Consider the following 22,459-nt stretch of genomic DNA (forward strand, 5'->3'; position numbering starts at 1 on the left):
CCTTCCCAAGGAGAAACTCACAACCTGTCCTGTCTTTGATCACCTCTTCTTTGACATATTTTTGCCAAAATACTGCTAGTTAAAAAAAAAAGAAAAGTCAGGGTAGCTGTGCTGGTATTGGAGTAGCAGCCTCACATAGGCATACAGGCTGTTCTGCAGGTTCATGCAAGTGGAACTGTGTCTTTAATCTAACTTATTGCTAGATGACAGGCATTTAAGATGAAAAGATGTAAATGGAATGGTCCTCATTCAGTGAGTTCTGTGGTTCCAGTAAGGATTTTTATGTACATATGCTCTTGTCTTAAGTTTTGGGTACTTTTCTCTTGCCTCCATTTTAGCTGTGCATTTCTTTCAGAATGTACTCTACTAGACATGGCATAGTTTAAATCCTAAACAGGCAGACTTGGTTTAGGCCTAGAGAGTTTTCTGAAGTCTGATTAGTGACAATACTAACACTAAATTGCAATTACAGTATTCCTATGTTGCATCCATATGTGACATTAAGCCATTGCTTATGAGTTTTCCTTTGCTCGTTATTTTGGCTTTCCATCCTTATTCAGCTGTATCCAGGTTGGTTTTGCTCTTTATCTGTCTCCTAGACTAAAAGATTTGCCTGAGGAGAATCAAAGCTTCTTTAGGTTTTGGTTAATAGGTGCTTGGCAGGTGCCTGTGGGATTTTTGTCTTTCTTTCCTCTTAATGTAAACCCACCACAAAAGTTATTAATCATTTTAATAGAAATGTTAAACACCACAAAGTAGAGAAAATTCAGGTCTGTATGTCATTTATCTCAAGTTGGTGTTTCCAAAGACTCCTGCTGTCTCAGCCACCACCGCCCCTTTCCCAGGGATCACACTGCCATCTGTCTCCCTCTGCACTGGATCTTTCCTGCTGCGCTTGTGCTGTGGCATGCAGGGGCTCAGCAGGCTGTTGGATTGGAGAGGCTGGGTGGTCATCGCTTGGAAGTTGGTGCAGTGTGGGGAGTCAGGTGCTAGAAGCTGAGCTGGTAGAAAACCCAAAAGGAAGAGATCTCTTCACAGATGTCTTTCCATTTTTAGGAGCCTGGTAAGTGCATCAGGTTTTCCTCCCTGAAGCCCTCCTTTCCCAAGTACTTGTAGGAAGTTAACTAAAATCATTACCAGGTAGTGAATACTTAATTCCTGTTTGACCAAAACTTTTCCTTTATTTTTTTCTTTTCAGTGAAAGCATAGAAGTTGGAGATTTACTTCTCTTGTGCAGTCAGTGCAGCTTTCCATCTGAAGGAAACTACATTGCTATTTCTGCAAGCGTGTTTTAAGTTAGCCGTAGGTCCCTCATTCTCATTTTGGATAGATCTGTCTGTAAACATGACCCATGGTATGTTGTGTATGCAGTTTTATTCCTTTAGTGTTGTTTTTTTAATTAAATAAAATCAGTAACTATATGGACTCCCAAGATGGATAACAACACCAATAAACAAACAAACAAATAAATAAATAAACAAATAAATAAGTTTGGGGCTAATTTACATGAACTTGGGTTAACTTTGGTGACCAACATAGTTTTGCATTTTACAGATTTCCATGGAACTTCTGGGTGAAAAACTTGACCCCACTCCTCTGTCAGATTTAAATAATACAAATGATGCTAAAAAATTAAGTCCTCTTGAGTAACTCCTATCAGGTCAGATCCTAAGCCTTCCTCTACCTCCACTTGGGCTCCTGGCAGGAAATGTGTGGAGAGAGAACACATGAAAAGGTTCCAAATCCTAGCTGCAGGGCATTAGAAAAATTTCTGTTCTTCTGTGAGCCCTTACCTCTTTAGAAAAGTATGAATTGAAGCAGGGTTTCTCTTAAATCTTTGTAAAAGCCTTTTCCTTAAGCACTAAATTCTGGTAGAGTACAGGGTTCAAAACACTATTTAGGAGAGCCAGGGATTTAGCTCAGTGGCGCCATGGCTGTCTGGCAAATGCAAGGTTCTGAGTTCAATCCTGGTACCAGAAGAAAAAAAAAAACTATTTTGAAAATTATTCTGGAGATGGCAGAGTGGAGAACATCAGAGAAATAGCCTCTCCAAGATCTGGTGTTCCTTTGCTGCAATATAGCATGGTGAGGTAGAGAAGAAAGGAGGGAGTGAGTCCCCGGGACCTAGCAAGGATTTAAAGCAGGACACCAAAAACTCCACCAAAAGAACTCTAGATTTAATAACCAAATTCAGTAGCATAGCTGGATACAAAGTCAACACTCAGAAATCAATAACATTCCTGTAACAAATAACAAACTCACTGAGAGAGAAATTGGGGAAACAACACTTTTCATAATAGCATCCAAAAAAATGAAATACCTAGGAATCCATCTAACAAAAGAAGTAAAAGACTTTTACATGGAAAACTACAGTACTCTGAAAAAGGAAATTGAACAGGATATCAAAAAAAATGGAGGGCCGGGGATTTAGCTCAGTGGTTCTGCCGCCTGCCTCAAAAGCAAAGCACAAGAACCCGAGTTCAATCCCTGGAACCAAAAAAAAAAAAAAAAAAAAATTCCCTGTTCTTGGGTATGAAGAACTAATATAGTGAAAATGGCCATACTTCCAAAACTGTTATACAGATTTCATACAATTCCAATCAAAATATCAATAACATATCTCACAGAATTAGAGAAAACAATATTAAAATTCACTTGGAACCAGAAGAGACCCAGAATAGCAAAGCAATTCTGGGTAATAATGGCAAGGCAGGGGGTATAACAATCCCTGACTTGAAATTATACTACAAAGCTACTGTGACAAAAACAGCATGGTACTGGCAAAAAACAGACCCAAGGATCAATGGAACAGATTAGAAGATACAAAAACACATTCATCCACCTTATCTTTCACAAAGGAGCCAAACACCCTCACTGGAAGGAAGATAGACTCTAATAAATGGTGCTGGAAAAGCTGGCTTTCCACTTGTTGAAACTAGACCCATATCTTTCACCATGAGCTAAACTAAAATCCAAATGGATCAATGATCTAAATATTAAAACAGAAATGCTAAATCTGCTGGAAGATAGAATGGGTAGAACTCTTGAAGACATTGGTGTAGGCAAAGACTTTATGAACAAAACTTCCATCACACAGGAAATATCACAAAAAATCAACAACTGTATCTCATCTTACTAAAAAGCTTTTTCACAGCAAAAGAAACCACCAACAGAGTGAAGGGATAACCTGCAGTGTGGGAAAAAATTTTTACCAGCTGTTCCTCAAAGGACTAATATCTAGAATATATAAAGAACTTCAAGAAATCAGACCCCCTCAACTGTATTTATTTTATTTTTTTAATAAATTTTATCCCTTTACCCCCTCAAGCCCCCTTCCCTCCCTATGTACAAAAGCGTTGTTTCCATCTTTTCCTTATTTTTTCACTTTTTTTCTTGTCCCTTCCTTCCTTTCTCCCTCTCTCCTTCCTTGTTCCCCTTCCCATTTGAACACTTTTTTCCCATTTTCCAACATCCATTGTACATATCAGTCCTTATTTCCACTTTCAGATTCTCACACCAGAGAAACAATGTGGTATTTAAACATGTGTGTCTGATTTATTTCACTTAAGAGTATGGTTTCAAGGTCCATCCATTTAGCTATAATTGTCTGAAGCTCATCCTTCTTTATGGCAGAGTAGTACTCCATTACATTACAAAAACCACCTCTTCTGTATCCACTCATTTGTTGATGGGCATTTGGGCTGTTTCCTGGATTTAGCTATTACAAACTGTGCTGCTATAAACATGGGTGTGCATATATCACTGTGGTGTCATGCTTTTAATTCTTTTAGGAAGATACCAAAAGGAGATATAGCTGGGTCAAATGAGATCTCTAATCCTAGTTTGCTGAGGTATCTCCACACTGATTTCCATAGTGGTTGCACCAGTCTACACTCCCACCAGCAATGGAGAAGTGTTCCTTTTTCTCACAGCCCCTCCAATATTTGTTATTGGTTGATTTCTTGATAGCACCCATTCTTTCTGGAGTGAGATGGAATCTCAGCATTGTTTTAATTTGCACTTCATGAATAACCAGTGATGTTGAACACTTTTTTATATATTTATTTGCTGTTTCTAATTCTTTATCTGACCCCCCCCAATTTAAGATTCAATCCAGAAATGGGCATCTAAAATGAATAGATACTTCTCAGATGAAGAAGTAGAAATGGCAAATAAATATATGAAAAAATGTTCAACATCACTGGTTATTTGAGAGATGCAAATTAAAACAACAAGATTTCATCTCACTCCAGAAAGAATGGCTGTTATTAAGAAATCAATCAATAACAAATACTTGTGGGGCTGTGGGGAAAAAGGAACCCTTCTCCACTGTTGGTGGAAGTGTAGACTGGTGCAACCACTGTGGAAATCAGTGTGGAGATTCCTCAAAAACTAATACTAGAGGTCCCATTTGACCCAGCTATTTTCCTTCTTGGTGTCTTCCCAAAAGAATTAAATGAATCATACCACAGTGATATTGGCACACCCATGTTTATAGTGGCACAGTTTGTAGTAGCTAAATATTGGAAACAGCCCAAATGCCCAGAAACTGATGAGTAGATGAAGAAGATGTGGTTTTTTTAATACAATGGAGTACTACTCTGCCATTAAAAGGATGAGCTTCAGGCATTTATAGCTAAATGGATGAGATCATATTCTTAAGTGAAATAAATCAGACACATGTTTAAATACCACATTGTTTCTCTGGTGTGAGAAATCAAAAGTGTAAATATGGATCAAAATGTATAATAGATATTGGGCAATGGGAAGAAAATGTTGGAATGGAAGGGGAACAAGAAAGGGGGAGAGTGAAAGGAAAGAAGGTACATGGAAAAAAAAAGAGAATAGAAGGAAAAAATGGAAACAAAGCTTTTGTAAATAAGGAGAGGAAGAGGGGTCGAAAGGAGGTGAGGAGAATGGGGAAAAAAGAAGCAAGATATATCATGTACAGGTTCAACTTCCCTGTGATGAATGTTGTCAATATATATATCTAAACTGTACCAATAAATGTTTTGCTTCACAAAAAGGAAAAGAAAATTTTTCTGACTGGGCATAGTGAGGCATGCCTATAATGCTAGCACTCTGGGAGGCTGAGGCAGTAGGATTTCAAGTTTGAGCCCAGCCTGGGCAATTTGGTGAGTTAGCAAGACCCTGTCTCAAAACAAGTAGGTGTCAAGATGGTCACAATAAGGATGAGGGACCTATCTTAATTTTTTTTTTTCTGGTACCAGGGATCGAACTCGGGACCTTGTGCCTATCTTAATTTTGAACACAGCAAACACAGCTGGGGTTATATACCCATTGATCAGAGTGAGAAGGTCAATGGGTAAAGTATTATCAAGAGGAGACATCAGGGTAGAGTTATTCTTGCTAAGCTGATTTAATGGGACTCTTGCTGAACCAAGGCCTGGGTGATCAGTTATCAAAGATGAAGAAGGAAGAATTTGGATATTGAGAGTGACTAGACATCAGGGGTGGAGGAAACTCTCACTACACTGACTCAGCAAGATTCTTATTACAACTGGATTAGGCAGGCCAAACACAGGGCCTAAGGGGAAAGCCTAGTGAAAAAGAGCTTCAGAGGAGCCTCCTTACTAAAGTTTGGTCAAGAAGAGAGTCTTTGTCAATACCCAACAGGTTTTTCCTTTATACAACCATGTGGCACCTCTCCACCCATTCCTCCAGCCCTGAAAGTTTTTTAAACAAAATAAAGAAATTATGATTATGGAAATTCTAGGGGGATAGGATGTGGTCCAGGCCGCAGTTGGGGAGGGTAACAGACTACAACTCCCATAAACTCTTGCGGGGCTGCGATCCAAGTGTTCCTCCCCCCTTCCCGAGCCGGTGCGCCTGTGCGGAATATCCTGCGCTGAGAAGTGGGCGGGGAGAGAACGACGGGCCGGGAGGAGGGGAAAGAGGAGAAGGGAAAGGGAGGAGGAAGGGAAAAGAGAGACCATAGACTTCTTCCTCGGCCTAGAGCGGTCCTTAAAGTGCAGGGGAGAGGAGGGTGGGCGGGGACCACCCCAGAACTGGCCGCCGGCGGTATCATGGCGTCCCGGAACCCCCCTCCCCAAGGTGAGCGGCCAGGGCCCAAAGTAGTGTCTGGGACGCAGTTCACAGCTCTCGACCTTGGTCCCTGGCGTTTTCAGGGTACTTGGGGCTCTGTTTTGTGGAATCCCCTTTGAGCAACCCCTCTGAACTAGACTTCCTGTTGTTTCTGCGAAACTCAGGCAAAAAACGATCCCTTACCCCCAACACAGCCTTACGCTGCCTTGCCTTCACCTCTGGCCCTTCATCTCCTTAAAACGCTTTTTCCTTTTTTATTTTAAGCCCCTCAGCCCCACAAGTGATTTTCTCGGGCTCCTGACCGGTTCCTCAGAGAAGGACCCCGCTATGACCCTGATGCTGTGAGATTTGAGAGGTGACCCCTCACTGCAGTGTAACAATGAACTGGCCCTGGTTCCGTGTCCCCAGGCGGACCTTGGGCCTTTGGAAAGGAGATAGGGATTAATGTTATTGCCAGGCCCTTTACTATTGAGACCCTAGTCTCAGGAATTGAGTTAAACTCATTAGTTTCCATATGGGCATTTTTAGCTGTAAGCCTAAAGTGACCGTGAGTTGTGACACTTTTTAAAAAATGTATGAGACATTTTTGACTTTCGATTGACTCATTATTTTTCCCATTTTGTGTTTTGAAGAATATGAAAGTGATGACGACTCTTACGAAGTGTTGGATTTAACAGAATATGCAAGAAGACACCACTGGTGGAATCGAGTGTTTGGCCACCGATCAGGACCTATGGTAGAAAAATACTCAGTAGCTACCCAGATTGCAATGGGTGGCGTGACTGGCTGGTGAGAACACATTTTTCATTAAATTTCAATGGGAGCTTAGCTGTTGTCCTTTTATAAGTGGGCCATAGTTACCATGCATATTCAGTGGGGTCAATACTGTTAATTCCAGGAGAGCATTACTTTGAAGCTTTTCTCCATGATGTAATTGGTGTGATCTGCCTTCAGAAATAACACCCTGTTGGATTTTGAGGATCACCTGCCTCCCTACCCACCACTGTTCCACTCTTCCCTCTTTATCCTTCCTTCCTTTATATATCGTCCCCTTTCAGGTTCAGCAAATATAGTGGATCTGACTCAGTCCTAGTGAATAAACAGGAAGAAATATGTGAATTTTGACTTGCTAGCCAGTGTTAACCTCTGGAAAAACCTGTGAGAAAACCCACCAGCAGAACTGGCCTCCAGGATTGTCAGCCCTGTGGAAAGCAATGTAAATGCTCAGTAGAAATTATTGATGATGATACTGCTGATTCTGGCTTTTGTGGGCCGAATCAGATTATGATAATGCTTTAAAGAACAGCTGTAGATCATTGGTTCTGTGTTGGAATTAAAGTACTGATTAAACTGGATGTGGTGGCACATGCCTGTGCCTGTGATCCTAGCACTCAAAAGGCTGAGGCAGGAGGAATACCAGGAGTTCAAGGCCAGTCTGAACTACATAGTGAGACCCCTGTCTCAAAAAAGAAATGTTCATGGCTAGAAAATGTTTGAAGTTAGTGAGGGTGCTTGTGAATAATCTTTTTTTATTAAATTCTAAGTTAAATTCGTCTCACATTGATTTAATTTAATATTTATGTATTTCTGCTTGGTAAGTATAAATTTTTTGATTTGTGTTTTACATCCACCTTGAAAAAATAATGGTTCACTGTCTTTATAAATGCCATCTTACGATAGAAACACTCATTGTGAAGATTCTGTGGCACGGATGTGCAGTATTTACTCATGATGTGTACATATCAATGCTACTGTATAAAAAAAGCCTATAATTAGGGATTTCTGGTTAGACCCTGGTTATTTAGTTGCTTCGCCATAGGCCGATTGTACCTCCGTCCCCATAATTCAGGGTATGCGCCTCAGTTTAAATAAGCTCAGAATTTGATGCTACAGGTGATTGGTGAGAAGGCCAAAAGCTCAATATTACTAGATACTAAAAAATAATTGAGAAATAGAATGCTTTCTCCCTATAGACCAAACTTGGTAAGAAGCCCCATAATTGGTAGAAATTAGCTTGGAAAGCCTGGAATGGGTGGTTGCTAGGAGACATGGAAAGTGTGAAAACCTGTTAGCTTTCCCTTAAAGTAGTTTGGAAATAAGATAATGGAAGCCTGAACCATTACCAAGGTAATGATATCCTTAAAAATGGGAAGGAGAAAATGATAATGTTTTAGAGATAGAATATATCAAATTATGCAGTCATTTGTACCGAGGATAAAAAAGATAGAGTCTGAGATGAATATGAGGTACCAAGCTTGGAGAATAGTGCTTTCCTCTAGAAATCTCTCCCTCTGTTGTTATCGCTTGGTGTTCTCCTTCTGTGTGTCTGTGTTTCTATGATATGACTCGAATTAAGGGCCTGCTGTATAATCAGTCACATCTGCAGTGGCCCTATTTCCAAATAAGATCACATTTTGAGATTCCAGGAAGGACGTGAATTTTGAGGGGACACCAACTCAGTACTGAAAGCTAGAGTTAGAAATCTGGGATTCTAGAGTTAGAAATCTGGGATTCTTTTGCGCAGTATGGATCTGGAATGCTTAGAGGAATATGATCTCATTGACGAAGTACAGAAGGACACTGTTGCAGGATAAATGAGACAAAACAGGCTTAATATAAAAATAGTTACAGATAAGGAGGCTATGAGAAGTATGAGCTGAAGTGCAGTGAGAAAAGTGGAACTATAGACCTTGGAAAGCTGTAGATAGGCAGAAACCCTTAGAAGCAACCTACTTGGAAACTAATTAGGGTGGAGCAGAAAGTTGGATAGAGTACGAATTGGCCAGGTGTGTGGAACATCTTGACTGTATTAAGCAAAACAAATCACTCTTACTACAGGAAATTTCAGCTTATGCAAATGTAGGAAGAGTATAATGAACCTCTGAGTATTCATCATTAAATTTCAGTAGCCACTTTTTAAAAATAAATCTACTTCTTCCCTTTTTTGCAGCAAATCTCAGAGATTTTGGATTGTGCTTTTGTTTTTGTTTTTGTTTTTTGAGATAGGGTGCCCAGCCTGGCCTCAAACTCATTATCCTACTGCCTCAGCCTCCTAAAATGCAGGGATTATGGGCACCAGTCACCACATTGGCAGATTGTGCATTTTTTACTAGCCTGTGTGACAGAAGGGAAACATTGAGTGTTTCTCAGCAGGCAAGAGACATGATCAAAAGAAACTGGAAGATATTAAGATTTTATTAGGAAAGCAATAAAAAGTAGAAGAGGCAAGCATTAAGAACAGTGGTGGCAAACCTATGGTAGGCATGCTGCAGCGGGCTATTTATATCATTGAAAGCTCTAAAAGGTTTGCCATCAGTGTTTTAGAGCATCATTGATTGTTCTCATCTTTTTTATTTCTTTCATTAAAGGTGTGCAGGATTTTTGTTCCAGAAAGTTGGAAAACTTGCAGCAACAGCAGTAGGTGGTGGCTTTCTGCTCCTACAGGTATGTCCCAGCATTATGTACTTACTTTAGCTTACCCAGGCAGCCCTTGGGAACTGAGAATGTCAAGTTTAGCAGTTTTACTCCAGTCCATTTTAAGAGAAGGTAGAATTTTTCTTTTAGGCATAAATGATTTTGAAAGCTGTCATCTGTCATGAAAGACCACAAATTAAATACTTACAAATTCTCTAGGCATAGCTTGATTGCAGCTATTAAGATAATTATTAAAATCAAAAATTAAAATGAGCCAGGTGTGAAGCTGGGTGTGGTGGGGCACGCCTGTAATCTCAGCACTCTGGGAGGCTGAGGCAGGAAGATTGCAAGTCTGAGCCTAGCCTGAGCAATTTAGTTACTTAGCAAGACCCTGTCTCAAAATTAAGAAAAATAAAAAGGGGGAATGTAGTTCAGTGCAAAGACCTTGGGTTCAATCCCCAGTACTATTTTAAAAAAACAAATAGAGAGCTCACAAATAAAAAGAATTAAGATGTGTTATTTAAATGTATCACCTCCCAATGATGAATGTAATCATTATGTATTGCCAACAAGGACTAATAAAAAATTTTTTAAAACAAAAGAAAAACCGCAGGCATGGTGACACAAAGGGCTGAGGATGTAGCTCAGTAGGAAGACCCTGAATTCAATCTCCAGCACTGAGATAGATAAGTAGACGGGAAGAAAGAATTAAAATTTTATTTTTTATTACTTACCCAAATTTTCCGTGAAACATCTCCCTAACAGAATAAACATTTCAACCAACAATGTAATGTACCTCATCCTGAGCATTTAAAGCCTATATTTAGAATTCACATGCATAACAAAATTCAAAAGGTCTCATTCCCTATTCATAAAACTCAAAGGTCTCTGCTTTCCCATTTTCTAGTTATGCAGCTTTTCTCCCCAGAGGAAGCTGCTATTAACAGTTTCTAACATTTCTTTTAAAAATAAAGAACTATAATAATTTAGAAAGTGAAATATTGGGTTTTTTAAAAAATCCATAGTCCTGTTTCTGAGGCAAGTGGATTAAAATTTTTAAATTTGTATATCTCCCTCTGAGCATAAGGTCTAAAAGTACTGGGCCATTAGAGAGTTTTTAATTGGGATATTATCTGATTTTCATGTCTGTTTGGCATATATATTTCCAAAAATATTCCCTAAAGATCAAATATAGTAAATCCAAAAATTTTTAAATCTCTGGGAATGAACATTAGCAACAGTTTTAAAGATACAGAGAACTGTCAGTTATACCAGATTTTAAAAATGATTGATGTTCATAGCAACCAAAGTCTGACTTCGGTAGCTAAACCATTGATCCTGTAATAACTAGGGTAGATGCCTTAAGTACAAAGGGACAAGCACCGATTTTGCTTCGTGTACTAAATACCCCTTTTAAAGATATATATTTTCTTTCTTTTAATGATGTCATTAGGAGTAATTACTTCTTGTGGTAAGAAGTGAAAAAGAATATAATTAATATCTAAATTTAGTCCTTTGGATGACTATGCCAGTGTTTGTAAGAAGAGAATTTTACTTAAGCTGATTTTGACTTGGGTTTGTGATAGAATCAACAACATATTTCTCTAGCTATTTTGAAAACTCAGTTGTCAATTCTGTTCATTGCAAAAGGGTACCAGCCTGAAGTAGAGCTTCCTAAAATGTTCACAGAATAGAAAGAATTGTATATTTTCATCTGCTCTGCATGTCAGTTTTTCAGAAGTCCATTCCAGCCCACTTAATACACATTGAAACCCATGTTTTGCCATTGCCACCTCCTATTTGTCCCTGCATAGTCCCTGTATTTTTTGAAGTCTCTAAGGCAGAAGAACACAGCGTCCTGTCTGCATCAAACTACTTTTCCCCATAACTAGCCTTGAAAACTCAGTAAAAGGAGCATGAACAAGGAAATAAAGCCAATTGCCTCATATTCTTTAGGCCCACTTCCATATTTTTATAACCTTTACTTATATTTAAAGATAAATATTAGTTTACTTAGAACTTAAATCTTTTCTAGTAATGATAGAATATTTATCATGCTGCCATCTTAAAATAGATCATGGGACTGGTGCAAGTGCAGTGGTATTTACAACTAATTGATTACAGCCAATTACAGATTTCTTTGTTCCTTCTCTACTCCCACTGCTTCACTTGACTTAAAAAACAGTGGGCCAAAAAAAAAAAACAAAAAACTGGACAATGGTGTATAAATCTTTTGGTTTTTATTTTTATTTTGAAGTTATCCATGCACAAAATTCATAGGGTCAAATACTTGTACAAGGCATGTTATAGAATAGAGTAATCATCTGCCTCCCTCTCTCCTCTCATTTTCCCCAACCTTGAGATAGCCACTTTGAACTCTGATTCTCTTTTTCCCTAAACAAGTTAATTGGGCATTTCTTGACCTTTCTGTTTTAAGTAGTAACTGTTGTTTGCCCATTATGGAATATGAAAATTTAGCTATCATTTATTGCATTATTCTTTCCTTCCTGTACCTCTCCTCTATCTCACACACTGGAATGCTCTCTGCTCTGTTATTTCATAATTGTATTAGATCGTTTTATTCACTGAATTTTGTGGATAGGAGGGGTCGGGGAGTAGTACTTGGTATTGAACTCAGGGCCTTCACCCTGAGCTACATACATCTCCAGCCCTTTTATTTTGAGATACAGTCTCAACTAAATTGCTGTGTTGCCCAGGCTGGGCTTGAACTTGTGATCCTCCTGCCTCAGCTTCCCAGAGTGCTGGGATTACAAGCATGCACCCCTATGCCAGGCTTACTGAGCTTCTTGAATCTCTGAATTTGTATCTTTGACCATGTTTGGGAAGGTTTAGGCTACTGTTTCTAGTAGAAAGTTTGAGATTATTTGCTTAGACAACTGCAAGTCATCTAAATCTCCTCATGGTCATATGCATCAGATAGTATGTCACTTTAATCTTCTGGACAAAGTTGTCCCAGAGTCCTCTGTCCTGCTTATCTGGTATATGGCTCGTATCCTAGGATTCTCTTCTATACCAGTCTGGATATTCCCTTTGCCTCGTTTTTTTTTTTTGGTACCGGGGATTGAACTCAGGTCCTTGTGCTTGCGCAGCAGGTGATGAAACCACTGAGCTAAATCCCCAGTCCTGCCTTTCTCTTGAGTTGGTTCCTATACCTCATTATCTTCTTGATCTAATCTCTTGTTTTGATACCATACACCCTTCAGTAACTTCTGAAGAAAATGAGCATGGGAGATATAATTTTTGAGACTTTATATGTCTGAAAATTTATTCTCCTTTCACATTTGACTAATAGCTTGGATGGGTTTAGCTATTGCTCCATTGTCTTCCGACTTCCAGTGTTGCTGTTAAAAGTCTAAAGTAAGGGCCGGGGATTTAGCTCAGTGGTTCTGGCACCTGCCTCGCAAGTGCAAGGTCCCGAGTTTGATCCCTGGTACCAAAAAAAAAAAGTCTAAAGTAGCCAGGCGTGGTGGCTCATGCCTATAATTCCAGCACTTGGGAGGCTGAGACGGGAGGATCTCTTCGAGTTCGAGGCCAGCCTGGACTCCATAGTGAGTTCAAGGCCGGCCTGAACTACTCAGTGAGACCTTGTCTCAACCTCTCCTCCCCCACAAAACCCCAAAAACAAAAAGTGTAAAGTAATTCTAATTCCTGAACCTTTGTGCGTGTGGTTTCTGTTTTTATTTTTCTTATTTAGTTAATTAGTGGTTCTGGGGACCAAACGCAGGGCCTTGGCACATGTTAGGCAAGACTACCTCTAAGGTACACTCCCAGCCTTGTTTTATTTTTAAGCCTCTTCCTACATAGTCTCTGTTCCTCTGTGTGTGTGTGTGTATGTGTATGTGTATGTGTGTAGAGAGAGAGAGAGAGAGAGATGCATGGATATAGACCTGTAGGTATAGCTAGAGCTAGGTCTCTAGTTTTTGTGTTAAAGGTTTTCCTCCTTACCTGATGATCATTGGTTGTCTGTTCATATTTCAGAATTAGGCACTAAAGAGTTATGGAAAACTCTAAATGTGTGATGGAACTTTCCTTTCTCTGGGAATTCTGACCCAATCCAAGAAAAATGATCTAATGATTTGTTGTTGAAAGTAGGGCAATTTTCCCAATGAAAAAGCCCAGTTAGATCCCATCTACCTATTCATAGCTTTTAGGCATATATGAATTATTGCCTGAAAGTTTTTATTCTAATGAAGACTACCTAATTCATTAAATATTTTAGTGTTGTAGGAGAGTTACTGTTTAAAAAGCAGTCATTGCTGCCCTGTGTCCTTCTCATTCTGTTGGTTTACATTTCCCTGGAATTACTCAGATGAGTTCTGGGTGGACCAGACTGAATTGGGGTCCTGTATGCTCAGGGTTGTCGTTGTTCTTGTGGCACTGGGGATAGAATTCAGGGCCTTGCCGCATGCTGGACAAATACTCTACCATGGGGCTGTATGCCCTAGCCCTTTTTAAAATTTTTATTTCAGACAGGGTCACATTAAGTTAGTTGCCCAACCTGTCCTCAGACTTGCAATCCTCCTGCCTCAGCCTCCCAAGCAGCCAGAATTACAGGTGTGTGCCATCCTGTATGGTTAGGTCTTAGGAGGTACTAGTCAATTAGGTTGGCTATTCCTGAATCCCACTGGGAACAGATTACTTGACTTGGTCATCTCTGTGCTTCAGCATGCTGCTTAATTTGGGCTGGTATCCTTCATTTTGATCAGATTTGCCTCCAAGGGAAGATAGTAGTGAACTTTTCAAAGAAATCTATTGAGTGGTAGTGGGTCATGTCAGCATCAGAGGTGATTCACTCACTAGTAGACACGATAGGGTCCTTTGGGTTAATCCAGCCCAGAGACTTAAGAGTCTTTTTTTTTTTTTTTTTTTGGTACCGGGGATTGAACTCGGGTCCTTGAGCTTGCAAGGCAGGCGCCGGAACCACTAACTAAGTCCCTGGCCCTAGTTAGAGTCATATTAAGCCAGGCTGGTTAATATAGCTTGAGGATTTAGTATTTATTCACTATCATCATTCATTCAGTATGTCTCATTCATTTATTTGCCTGACATTTTTCAAGATCCTGGGACATAGAGATTCACAGTCCACTAGGAGAGATAGCTTTAATGACCTGATAGTCCTGAGCTGGAAGGGTGTGTGTGGTGCTGAGAGAGCAAAGGAAAGATGTTCTGACTTCTGGGAGGTGAGGAAGGCGGGCCCAGGAGGACATTTATGTCCACAGCATCTCAAGGTTTTTCACTTTCCCTGCAACCTCTTTGACATTTTACCCAAAAACAGAGGATTTTTTAACTCTGCAAAATCTTACTTGGGAGGCTGAGGCAGGAGGATGTCAAGTTCAAGCCCAGCCTGGGCAGCTTAGTGACTTAGTGAGACCCTGTCTCAAAATGAAATATTTTAAAAGGAGTTGGGATGTAGCTCAGTGTGAAGGCCCTGAATTCAATCCCGAGGACCACAAAAGAAAAGAGTGGTAGGGGGTTGGGATGTACTTCAGTGGTAGAGCACCCCTGGGTTCACTCCCCAGGGCCACACACAAAAATAAATAAAAGCAAATTCTACAAAAACTTTATCCCAGGTAACCCCAGATTTACTAATATTTATTGACAAGTGGCTATGTAAAAATATTTTTTTAACAGGGCATGGTGGCGCACACCTGTTATCCCAGCACTCAGGAGGCTGAGGCAGGTGGATTGCTGTGAGTTCAAGGCCAGCCTGGGCTACATAGTGATATTCTGTTTCAAAAAAATAATTTAAAAAAAATTTTTGTGTATTGTATATAAATTAATTTGTGGGAAATTGTTTAACTATCTCATTAAATGGCATCCTCTTTATTTACTGGGGATTAAGAGGGTAAATAAGTGGTCAACCTAGGGCGTATTGTTATGATTTTTCAGTTATTTCATCACTAGTATAACTCATGGTACAAAGATTAACTTTTCAGAAAAACTTCATGATTTAAAAGGTTAAGCCGATGCCCGCCCGCCGCCCGCAGCCCTAGATCCCGGGTTTTGACAGACTTCGCCAAAATGCCATCCCAAATGGAACATGTCATGGAAACCATGATGTTTACATTTCACAAATTTGCCGGGAACAAAGGCTACTTAACGAAGGAGGACCTGCAAGTACTCGTGGAAAAGGAGTTCCCTGGGGTTTTGGAAAATCAAAAAGATCCTCTGGCTGTGGACAAAATCATGAAGGACCTGGACCAGTGCCGAGACGGCAAAGTGGGCTTCCAGAGCTTCTTTTCACTAATTGCAGGCCTCACCATTGCGTGCAATGATTATTTTGTAGTGCACGTGAAACAGAGGGGAAAGAAGTAGGCAGAATTGAACATTTCATCCTGCCCAGATGAGAGTTCTCCCAAAGGGCCACTTATGGAATCTGCCCCTCAGTTTCCCCGTGTATGAAGATTTCATGAGCAGATCAGGACCCTTAGAAAATGTACAAATAACATCCAGCTCTCATTGGACAAGCAGAGAAAGGAAAGTTAGTTAAATGCTAGATAAGCTTTTGATTTTTATATTGTTTGCATCCTCTTGCCCTCAATAAATAAAGTCTTTTTTTTAGTTCCGGAAAAAATAAATAAATAAAAAATAAAAGGTTAAGTCTTGAAAGTGACAGTTGAATTGGGGATTGCCAATGAGTGGTGGCATAGATACTTTTGGGTTGTTTTAACTAAAAGATAAAACTATGTACATACATAAAATCTTTACTTTTCACAAGCTTTGGATTGAGTAAGAAGACATGCTGAGATTCAGCAAAATGTTAAATTCTGCCAAAGCTTCAAAATAACAGACTAGTTTGATTATTTGTTACAAGTAAGTCAGAAATCTTTTCAATTTATATGTAGAGAAGCTGCCTTTCCCTAGGGTTCATTATCACATTAGTGCCTGTGATCTAAATTGCTGTGTCAAATACTACCAGAAAAAGTTTTCACTTGCCATTTAATCACTTCTTTATTCTGCTGAGACTAGAGTTTGAAGTGATAATAAGTGACTAAATACAGGAAGAAATGCAATAAACATTATTCTGTGGAATTATTCACACAGAAAACAAAACCTAAGATTTCCAGTCAACTTATTTATATAAAATCAGATTTTTTTTTTTTTTTGAGACAGTCTTGCTGAGTTGCCTCTGCTGGGCTCAAACTTGCAATGGTCCTACCTCAGCCTCCCAGAGTTCTGGGATTATAGGCATGCACTACCGCACCTGGCCCTGATTTTATTATTTGAAGGCATTAATTTACTTTGCTGGCTTATACTCACACTGCTGTTTCTTTTCAGATTTTGCAGTGTTTCAGTAGCATCATATAACAGTTTTTCTTATGATTAATAGGCATTTAGCCATAGTTTTATTAAAAGGATTTATGGCATAAAACTTGTATAGAGCATGTTTCTCTTATGTTCTACTTTCAAAAGTAATTACCAGAAAGTATTCTCAATTTAATTTAAGAGTCAGTTAAGTGGAGCACAGTGGCACTCACCTGTAGTCCCAGCTATTCTGAAGGCTGAGGCAGAAGGATCGAAAGTTTGAGGCCAGCCTGGGCAACTTAGTGAGACTGTGTCCCAAAATAAAAAATAAAAGGGGCTGAGCATGTAGCTCAGTTGTAGAGTGCTTGCCTAGCATGCAGGAGGCCCTGAGTTCAATCCCCAGCACTGCAGAAGACTTAGTAAAGGGTCTTTATTAGGCTACTTTGGATTCTTTTTATTTATTTATTTATTTTTTCTCTTGTGTTACAGGGATTGAACCCTGGGCCTTCATTCATATTAAGCTACATCCCCAGCCTTTTTTTACTTTTTATTTTGAAATGATCTCGCTGAGTTGCCCAGGCTGGGCTGGAACTTGCAACCCTCCTTCCTCAGCCTCCCAGAGTGCTGAGATTACAGGCATGTGCCACCATGCCTGGCTGCTACTGGAGATTTCTTTTTTTTTTTGGTACTGGGGATCGAACTCTGGTCCCTCCGCTTGCAAGGCAGGCGGTGGAACCGCTGAGCTAAATCCCCGGCCCCAAGGAGATTTCTTTAGTGACCTGCTTGGCTTCTGATCCTTAGTCGTTACACATCTGTTGGATTAAAAGACACTTTTTATCAGCTATATAATTTGAATATTTGGATAGTTAGTGTCTTCTCCCTAACTGAGCCAGAGCTTGGGACAGGGGTGTTATGTGTGTCTTCTTCAGTACTGGGCACAGTGTCAGTGTGCCGTACATGTCAAATGAGTAAATTGGTGGATAAATACCAATTAACAGTTTCTTATGAATTGCATGGATTTAGTGGAATTTAAATGTACACAAAATCTTCTATTATATGAATAACCATTTTTATTACATTTTTACAGATTGCCAGTCATAGTGGCTATGTGCAGATCGACTGGAAGAGAGTTGAAAAAGATGTAAACAAAGCAAAAAGACAGATTAAGAAACGAGCAAATAAAGCAGCACCTGAAATCAACAATGTAATTGAAGAAGTAAGACAATACACAGTTTGGGCCCCCCTTTTTGTTACCTATTCTCAGTAGAAAATGTGTCTAAAGATTATCTTTTTAGAAAATATATGTTTTTGTCATATATCTAGAATGTTAGGTAAAAAATGATCATCATTTAAATCAGTCATTATTTTTGGTGGTAAACATAGATTACTCTGCCTATCTCCCACCCATTTTAATCTTATGATAACTTTATTCTTCCAAGATTTTTTTTAATTTTTCTAAATGTAAAAGTATATACATTAGATATAGTAAAAGTCATCATTTTTCTTGAGATAGAATAGTTTGAAAATATTTTATTAATATGATATATTCATTTTATTAACATTTTATGTGTATCTTTCATTTTTCTTCTTTTTTTTTTTTTTGGTACTGGGGATTGAACTCGGGTCCTTGCGCTTGCGCAGCAGGCGGCGAGCAGGCGGCGAAACCACTGAGCTAAATCCCCGGCCCAGAAACTAGATATTTTGTTTGTTTGTTTGTTTTGTACTGGGGATTGAACTCGGGTTCTTGTGCTTTTGAGGCAGGCGACAAAACCACTGAGCTAAATCCCCAGCATCTTTCATTTTTCTTACACTCTCTTTGGAATTGAACATTCCTTTGCCTTTGCTTTTTTATCCTTTCACCTCTTCCAACTTTTTATTTTGAGAATTTTCAAGCCAAGTGAAAAGTTGAAAGACAAAATGAATACTCATTCATCCTTCGCCTGTTACCAAATTCCTCCCATTTTGGCACATTTGCTTTATCTGTGTGTGGATGAGATTTATACCTTTTATTTCTTTTTTGCCAAATATGCCATGACCTCACCCCTAAAAACCTCAGCATCTATGTCCCAACAGTATAGATATTCTCCTATAGAACTGCAAATCATTCTTTTTGTTTTTTGCTTTTTGTGACAGGGTCTCACTATGTAGTCCAGGTTGGCCTTGAACTCACTACATAGCCCAGACTGGTCTCAAACTCTTGGCAATCCTCCCGTCTTAGCCTCCCAAGTGCTGGGATTACAGGACTATGCCACCATGCCCATCACAAATAGCATCATCAATCCAAAAAATTTAACAATACAATAATATTTTCTAGTATGCAGTTCATATTAAAATTTTTCCATAAAATATTTTATGATTTTTTTCCCCAGTCAAAAATTATGTGTTGCATTTGGTTGTCATGTCTCTGGAGTTTGCGTTAGTGTTCAACAGTCCACTCATCTGTTTTTCATTTTGGGAGATTTTTTTTTCTCTCCTCATCTTGTACAGCACTGACATTTTTGAAGCATCAGGCAGAACATCCCACAGACTGGATTTTTCTGATGGTTTTCTCATGATTGTCTTTGGTTAATCATTTTGTCAAAGTGATTTTTTAAAAATCTTGTACATTTGTTTCTTACTGACTAAATAGAGACTATTAATAAATACCATTGTTCCTGCTGTGGCAATTTATAAAATAATCTGTGATAAGAGCTTGATGAATTGACTATTTCTTTTTCCCTGTGTTACCATTGCTACCCAGACACACCTGGTACCTCAGTAGCCCAGGAGCTTACGGGGACTGGCTATGGGCTCTAGGCTCCTTACCATGGAACCTACAGTTCTGGGATCTTGCATTGTGTTTGGCACCAGCAGTTGTAGGAACAGAGGAAGTTTTCCTGACTATTTATTGAATTAAAATAGCTGGGAACATTTCCCAGCCATGGTGGCGCATGCCTATATTCCCAGCACTTGGGAGGCTGAGGCAGGAGGATCTTCACTAGTTCAAGGCCAGCCTAAACTACTTAGCAAGACCTTATCTCAAAAAATAAAACAAAATCAAAAAGCTAAGAATCTTACTTAGCTTGATTCAATAAAGTGGATTTTTTTAAATTTTCCATCTTTTTGTGGTAAAATATATATAAAACTTACCATTTTAACTTTTTTATGTGTACAATTCAGTGGCATTTAAGTACGTTCATACTTTTTGTTTTTTGGGGTTTTTTTTTAGTACCAGGAATTGAACCCAGGGCTTTAGCTCTGAACTATCCCCATCCCCTTTTTATTTTTCATTTTGAAATAGGATCTCACTAAGTTGCTAAGTCACCAAGCTGAACTCAAACTTTTGATCCTCCTGTCTCAGCCTCCCAGAGGACTGAGATTACACGCATGTACCACCACACCCAGCTCACTCACAGTTTTGTACAGTCCTTACTACTATCCGTTTGGAGAACTTTTTTTTTTTTTCTTGGTATCGGGGATCGAACTTAGGACCTTGTGCTTGCAAGGCAGGCAATGGAACCAGTGAGCTAAATCCCCGGCCCCTGTAGAACTTTTTCAATTGCAGATGAACTCTGTTCACATTAAATACCAATTTCCCTTCTTCCCAGCCCTGCATAACTTCCATTCTACTTTCTATGAATTTGATTATTCCTTAAGTAGAATCATACATTTGTCCTTTTTTGTCTGTCTTACTTCATTCAAAATAATGTTTTCAAGTTTCTTCCATTATTTCAGCATAATAAAGAGTATTTTTCTTTAAACCTACTTTATTTTTCAGGCAACAGAATTTATCAAACAGAACATCGTGATATCCAGTGGATTTGTGGGAGGGTTTCTGCTCGGCCTTGCATCTTAAGGACATGAATGATCCTTCCTAGTGGATCCAACTGTGAGAAGAGAGTGGCAGCAGGGTGACTTCTCAGCAGCACATGCCACCAGAGTCTCCAGAGCAGGGAGAAACAACTCACTGGACAATACCAAATTCACAACTTAGCATTTTGCCATCTGAAGCTTGGCAAATGAGTATCTGCTGTAAAACAGCCTGTGTGGTATTTGAACAATAGTATTCATGAGCAAAACATGGCTTTTGGTGTTTTTTTCAAAATTTGCATCTGTTTAAAAAGTAGCCAGTAAGATAGCACTATTAGATATGGATATGAGAAAAAAAAATCTGTTGGCTCTATCTCCCAGTGAAATATTACTCTTTTTTATTTAAATAAGATGTTCGTTGTGCTTCATAGTATAGTGCTAATAGTTAAAAATTTGTCTTATAGCTGGATGTGGTGGTGCATGCCTGTAATCCCAGCACTTAGGAGGCTGAGGCAGGAGGATCACTGCAGGTTCGAGGCCAGCCTGGGCTACATAATAAGTTCAAGGCCAGCCTGAAATACATAGTGAGACCCTGTCTCAAAAAAAATTGTCAAGGGCCAGGGATTTAGCTCAGTGGTTCTGCCGCCTGCCTCATAAGCACAAGGTCATGAGTTTGATTCCCCAGTACCAAAAAAAAAAATTGTCTTACAGCTTCAATAGTAGGGCTGAGTTTTTTCAAAGATGTGTTTGCAATAAACTTAAAGAGCTATTATGCCCTTTTGTGGAAGGCGTTAGAAATAATAGAATTATTAAAGATACTAAATAGATTCTACTGATGTGTAATACCAGTCCTTAGGTTGTTTTCTCCCTGCATTTCTTCCCTGGCTTATATAATAACACTACTTTTCAACAAAGGCTCTTCTAAGGAAATACTACTACATATCTAAAGCTCTTTTTCCTTTTTTGCTGTCTGTGGTTTTAAAAATATCTTCTTGTATGTAACCTTCTCATTTTTGTATTTGTTTATCCTGGAAGCCTGGGCAGGACTAATTTTGGGCATACATATAGGTGGGTCATTGATTCATTTTATTAACTCTGGTACCTCTTTTTTTTGTTTCTAAAAATCCTAATAATTATTTTGGCCTCTTCTTACTGTCTGAAGAATTGACTTTCTATGTAATCATGAAATTGTAGCTAAAAGAGATTGTCTCCTTGACCAAGTCTAAGATTAAATTCTGTGTCTTCCAGGCTTTTGGTAGCATTATGTTTCTTGAACACTAGGCCAATTTACCTGTTTCTCGGGGCTGACATCATATCCTCTCAGTCTTTTTATCCCCCAGAATCTTTCCAGATTATTAATTTTGTCCCTAGAATTTTAGGTTGGAATTGAGAAAAAGAGCAAAACAACATGGATTGGAGTCTTCATACTAGAAAGACTGTAGTTACTGTATTGAGACCATCTTCGTTTGCTAGGAAGTCCCCATAGTACATATATTGTGTGTGTTATAAACATGTGACATTTCATACTTTGAAGATTGGTTACAGGCTTTGTGCTTTCATTTTCCTGAGCCTCCTTAAAATTGAATGTGGGATCCATCTTTGATTTCTTCTTTTGTTCTCATTAGAACCTCAGATATAATGCTAAATAAAACCCTGACTTTCTTAATATGAGTGACTTTGCTTATGAATACCTGTTTTTCCTCTTTTGCACATTTCTGTGTTTCTACCATGCTAAGCTTTTTCATTACTGTGGAATGAAAAGGAACAAATATCCATGACTACAGTCAGGTCATATCAGGTGGAACTTGGGCTGTGCTTCTGTGTGTCACACCTGTGATCTGATACAGCAAGACAGGCTATTTTAGAGCCCTCCAGTAGCTGGCTCAGTTTGTTCATTTTGAAAAATATTTTTAGTGTCTGTTCT

General features: G+C 39.1%; 1 protein-coding gene and 1 pseudogene across 2 annotated transcripts; both read left to right on the top strand.

The window, feature by feature from the left end:
* The first annotated feature begins 5,904 nt into the window (after positions 1–5,904).
* On the top strand, positions 5,905–22,210 carry Fundc1 (FUN14 domain containing 1). Of its 2 annotated transcripts, none has more exons than XM_004871533.4 (5): positions 5,905–6,075; positions 6,699–6,855; positions 9,435–9,510; positions 17,834–17,962; positions 20,504–22,210. In XM_004871533.4, the coding sequence occupies exons 1-5, from the start codon at positions 6,048–6,050 to the stop codon at positions 20,579–20,581; spliced, it is 468 nt and encodes a 155-aa protein (XP_004871590.1). In that variant the 5' UTR covers positions 5,905–6,047; the 3' UTR covers positions 20,582–22,210. The 2 variants fall into 2 exon arrangements, with proteins under 2 accessions (XP_004871590.1, XP_087045958.1); XM_087189832.1 differs by having other exon boundaries at positions 5,918–6,150.
* On the top strand, positions 15,357–15,952 carry LOC147824319 (protein S100-A10 pseudogene; annotated as a pseudogene).
* Positions 22,211–22,459: the final 249 nt, after the last annotated feature.

Source organism: Heterocephalus glaber, unplaced genomic scaffold, assembly GCF_053883595.1.
Source record: "Heterocephalus glaber isolate CG9 unplaced genomic scaffold, H.glaber_assembly_v1.0 deba00001547, whole genome shotgun sequence".
Taxonomy (NCBI): Eukaryota; Metazoa; Chordata; class Mammalia; order Rodentia; family Bathyergidae; genus Heterocephalus; species Heterocephalus glaber.

Excerpts from the sequence above, each read along its gene's own strand:
- Fundc1 (XM_087189832.1), top strand. The coding sequence starts at position 6,048 with ATGGCGTCCCGGAACCCCCCTCCCCAAGGTGAGCGGCCAGGGCCCAAA. Across the intron at positions 6,856-9,434 it reads ATGGGTGGCGTGACTGGCTG|GTGTGCAGGATTTTTGTTCC; the intron begins GTGAGAACACAT and ends CTTTCATTAAAG. Across the intron at positions 17,963-20,503 it reads TCAACAATGTAATTGAAGAA|GCAACAGAATTTATCAAACA; the intron begins GTAAGACAATAC and ends TTTATTTTTCAG.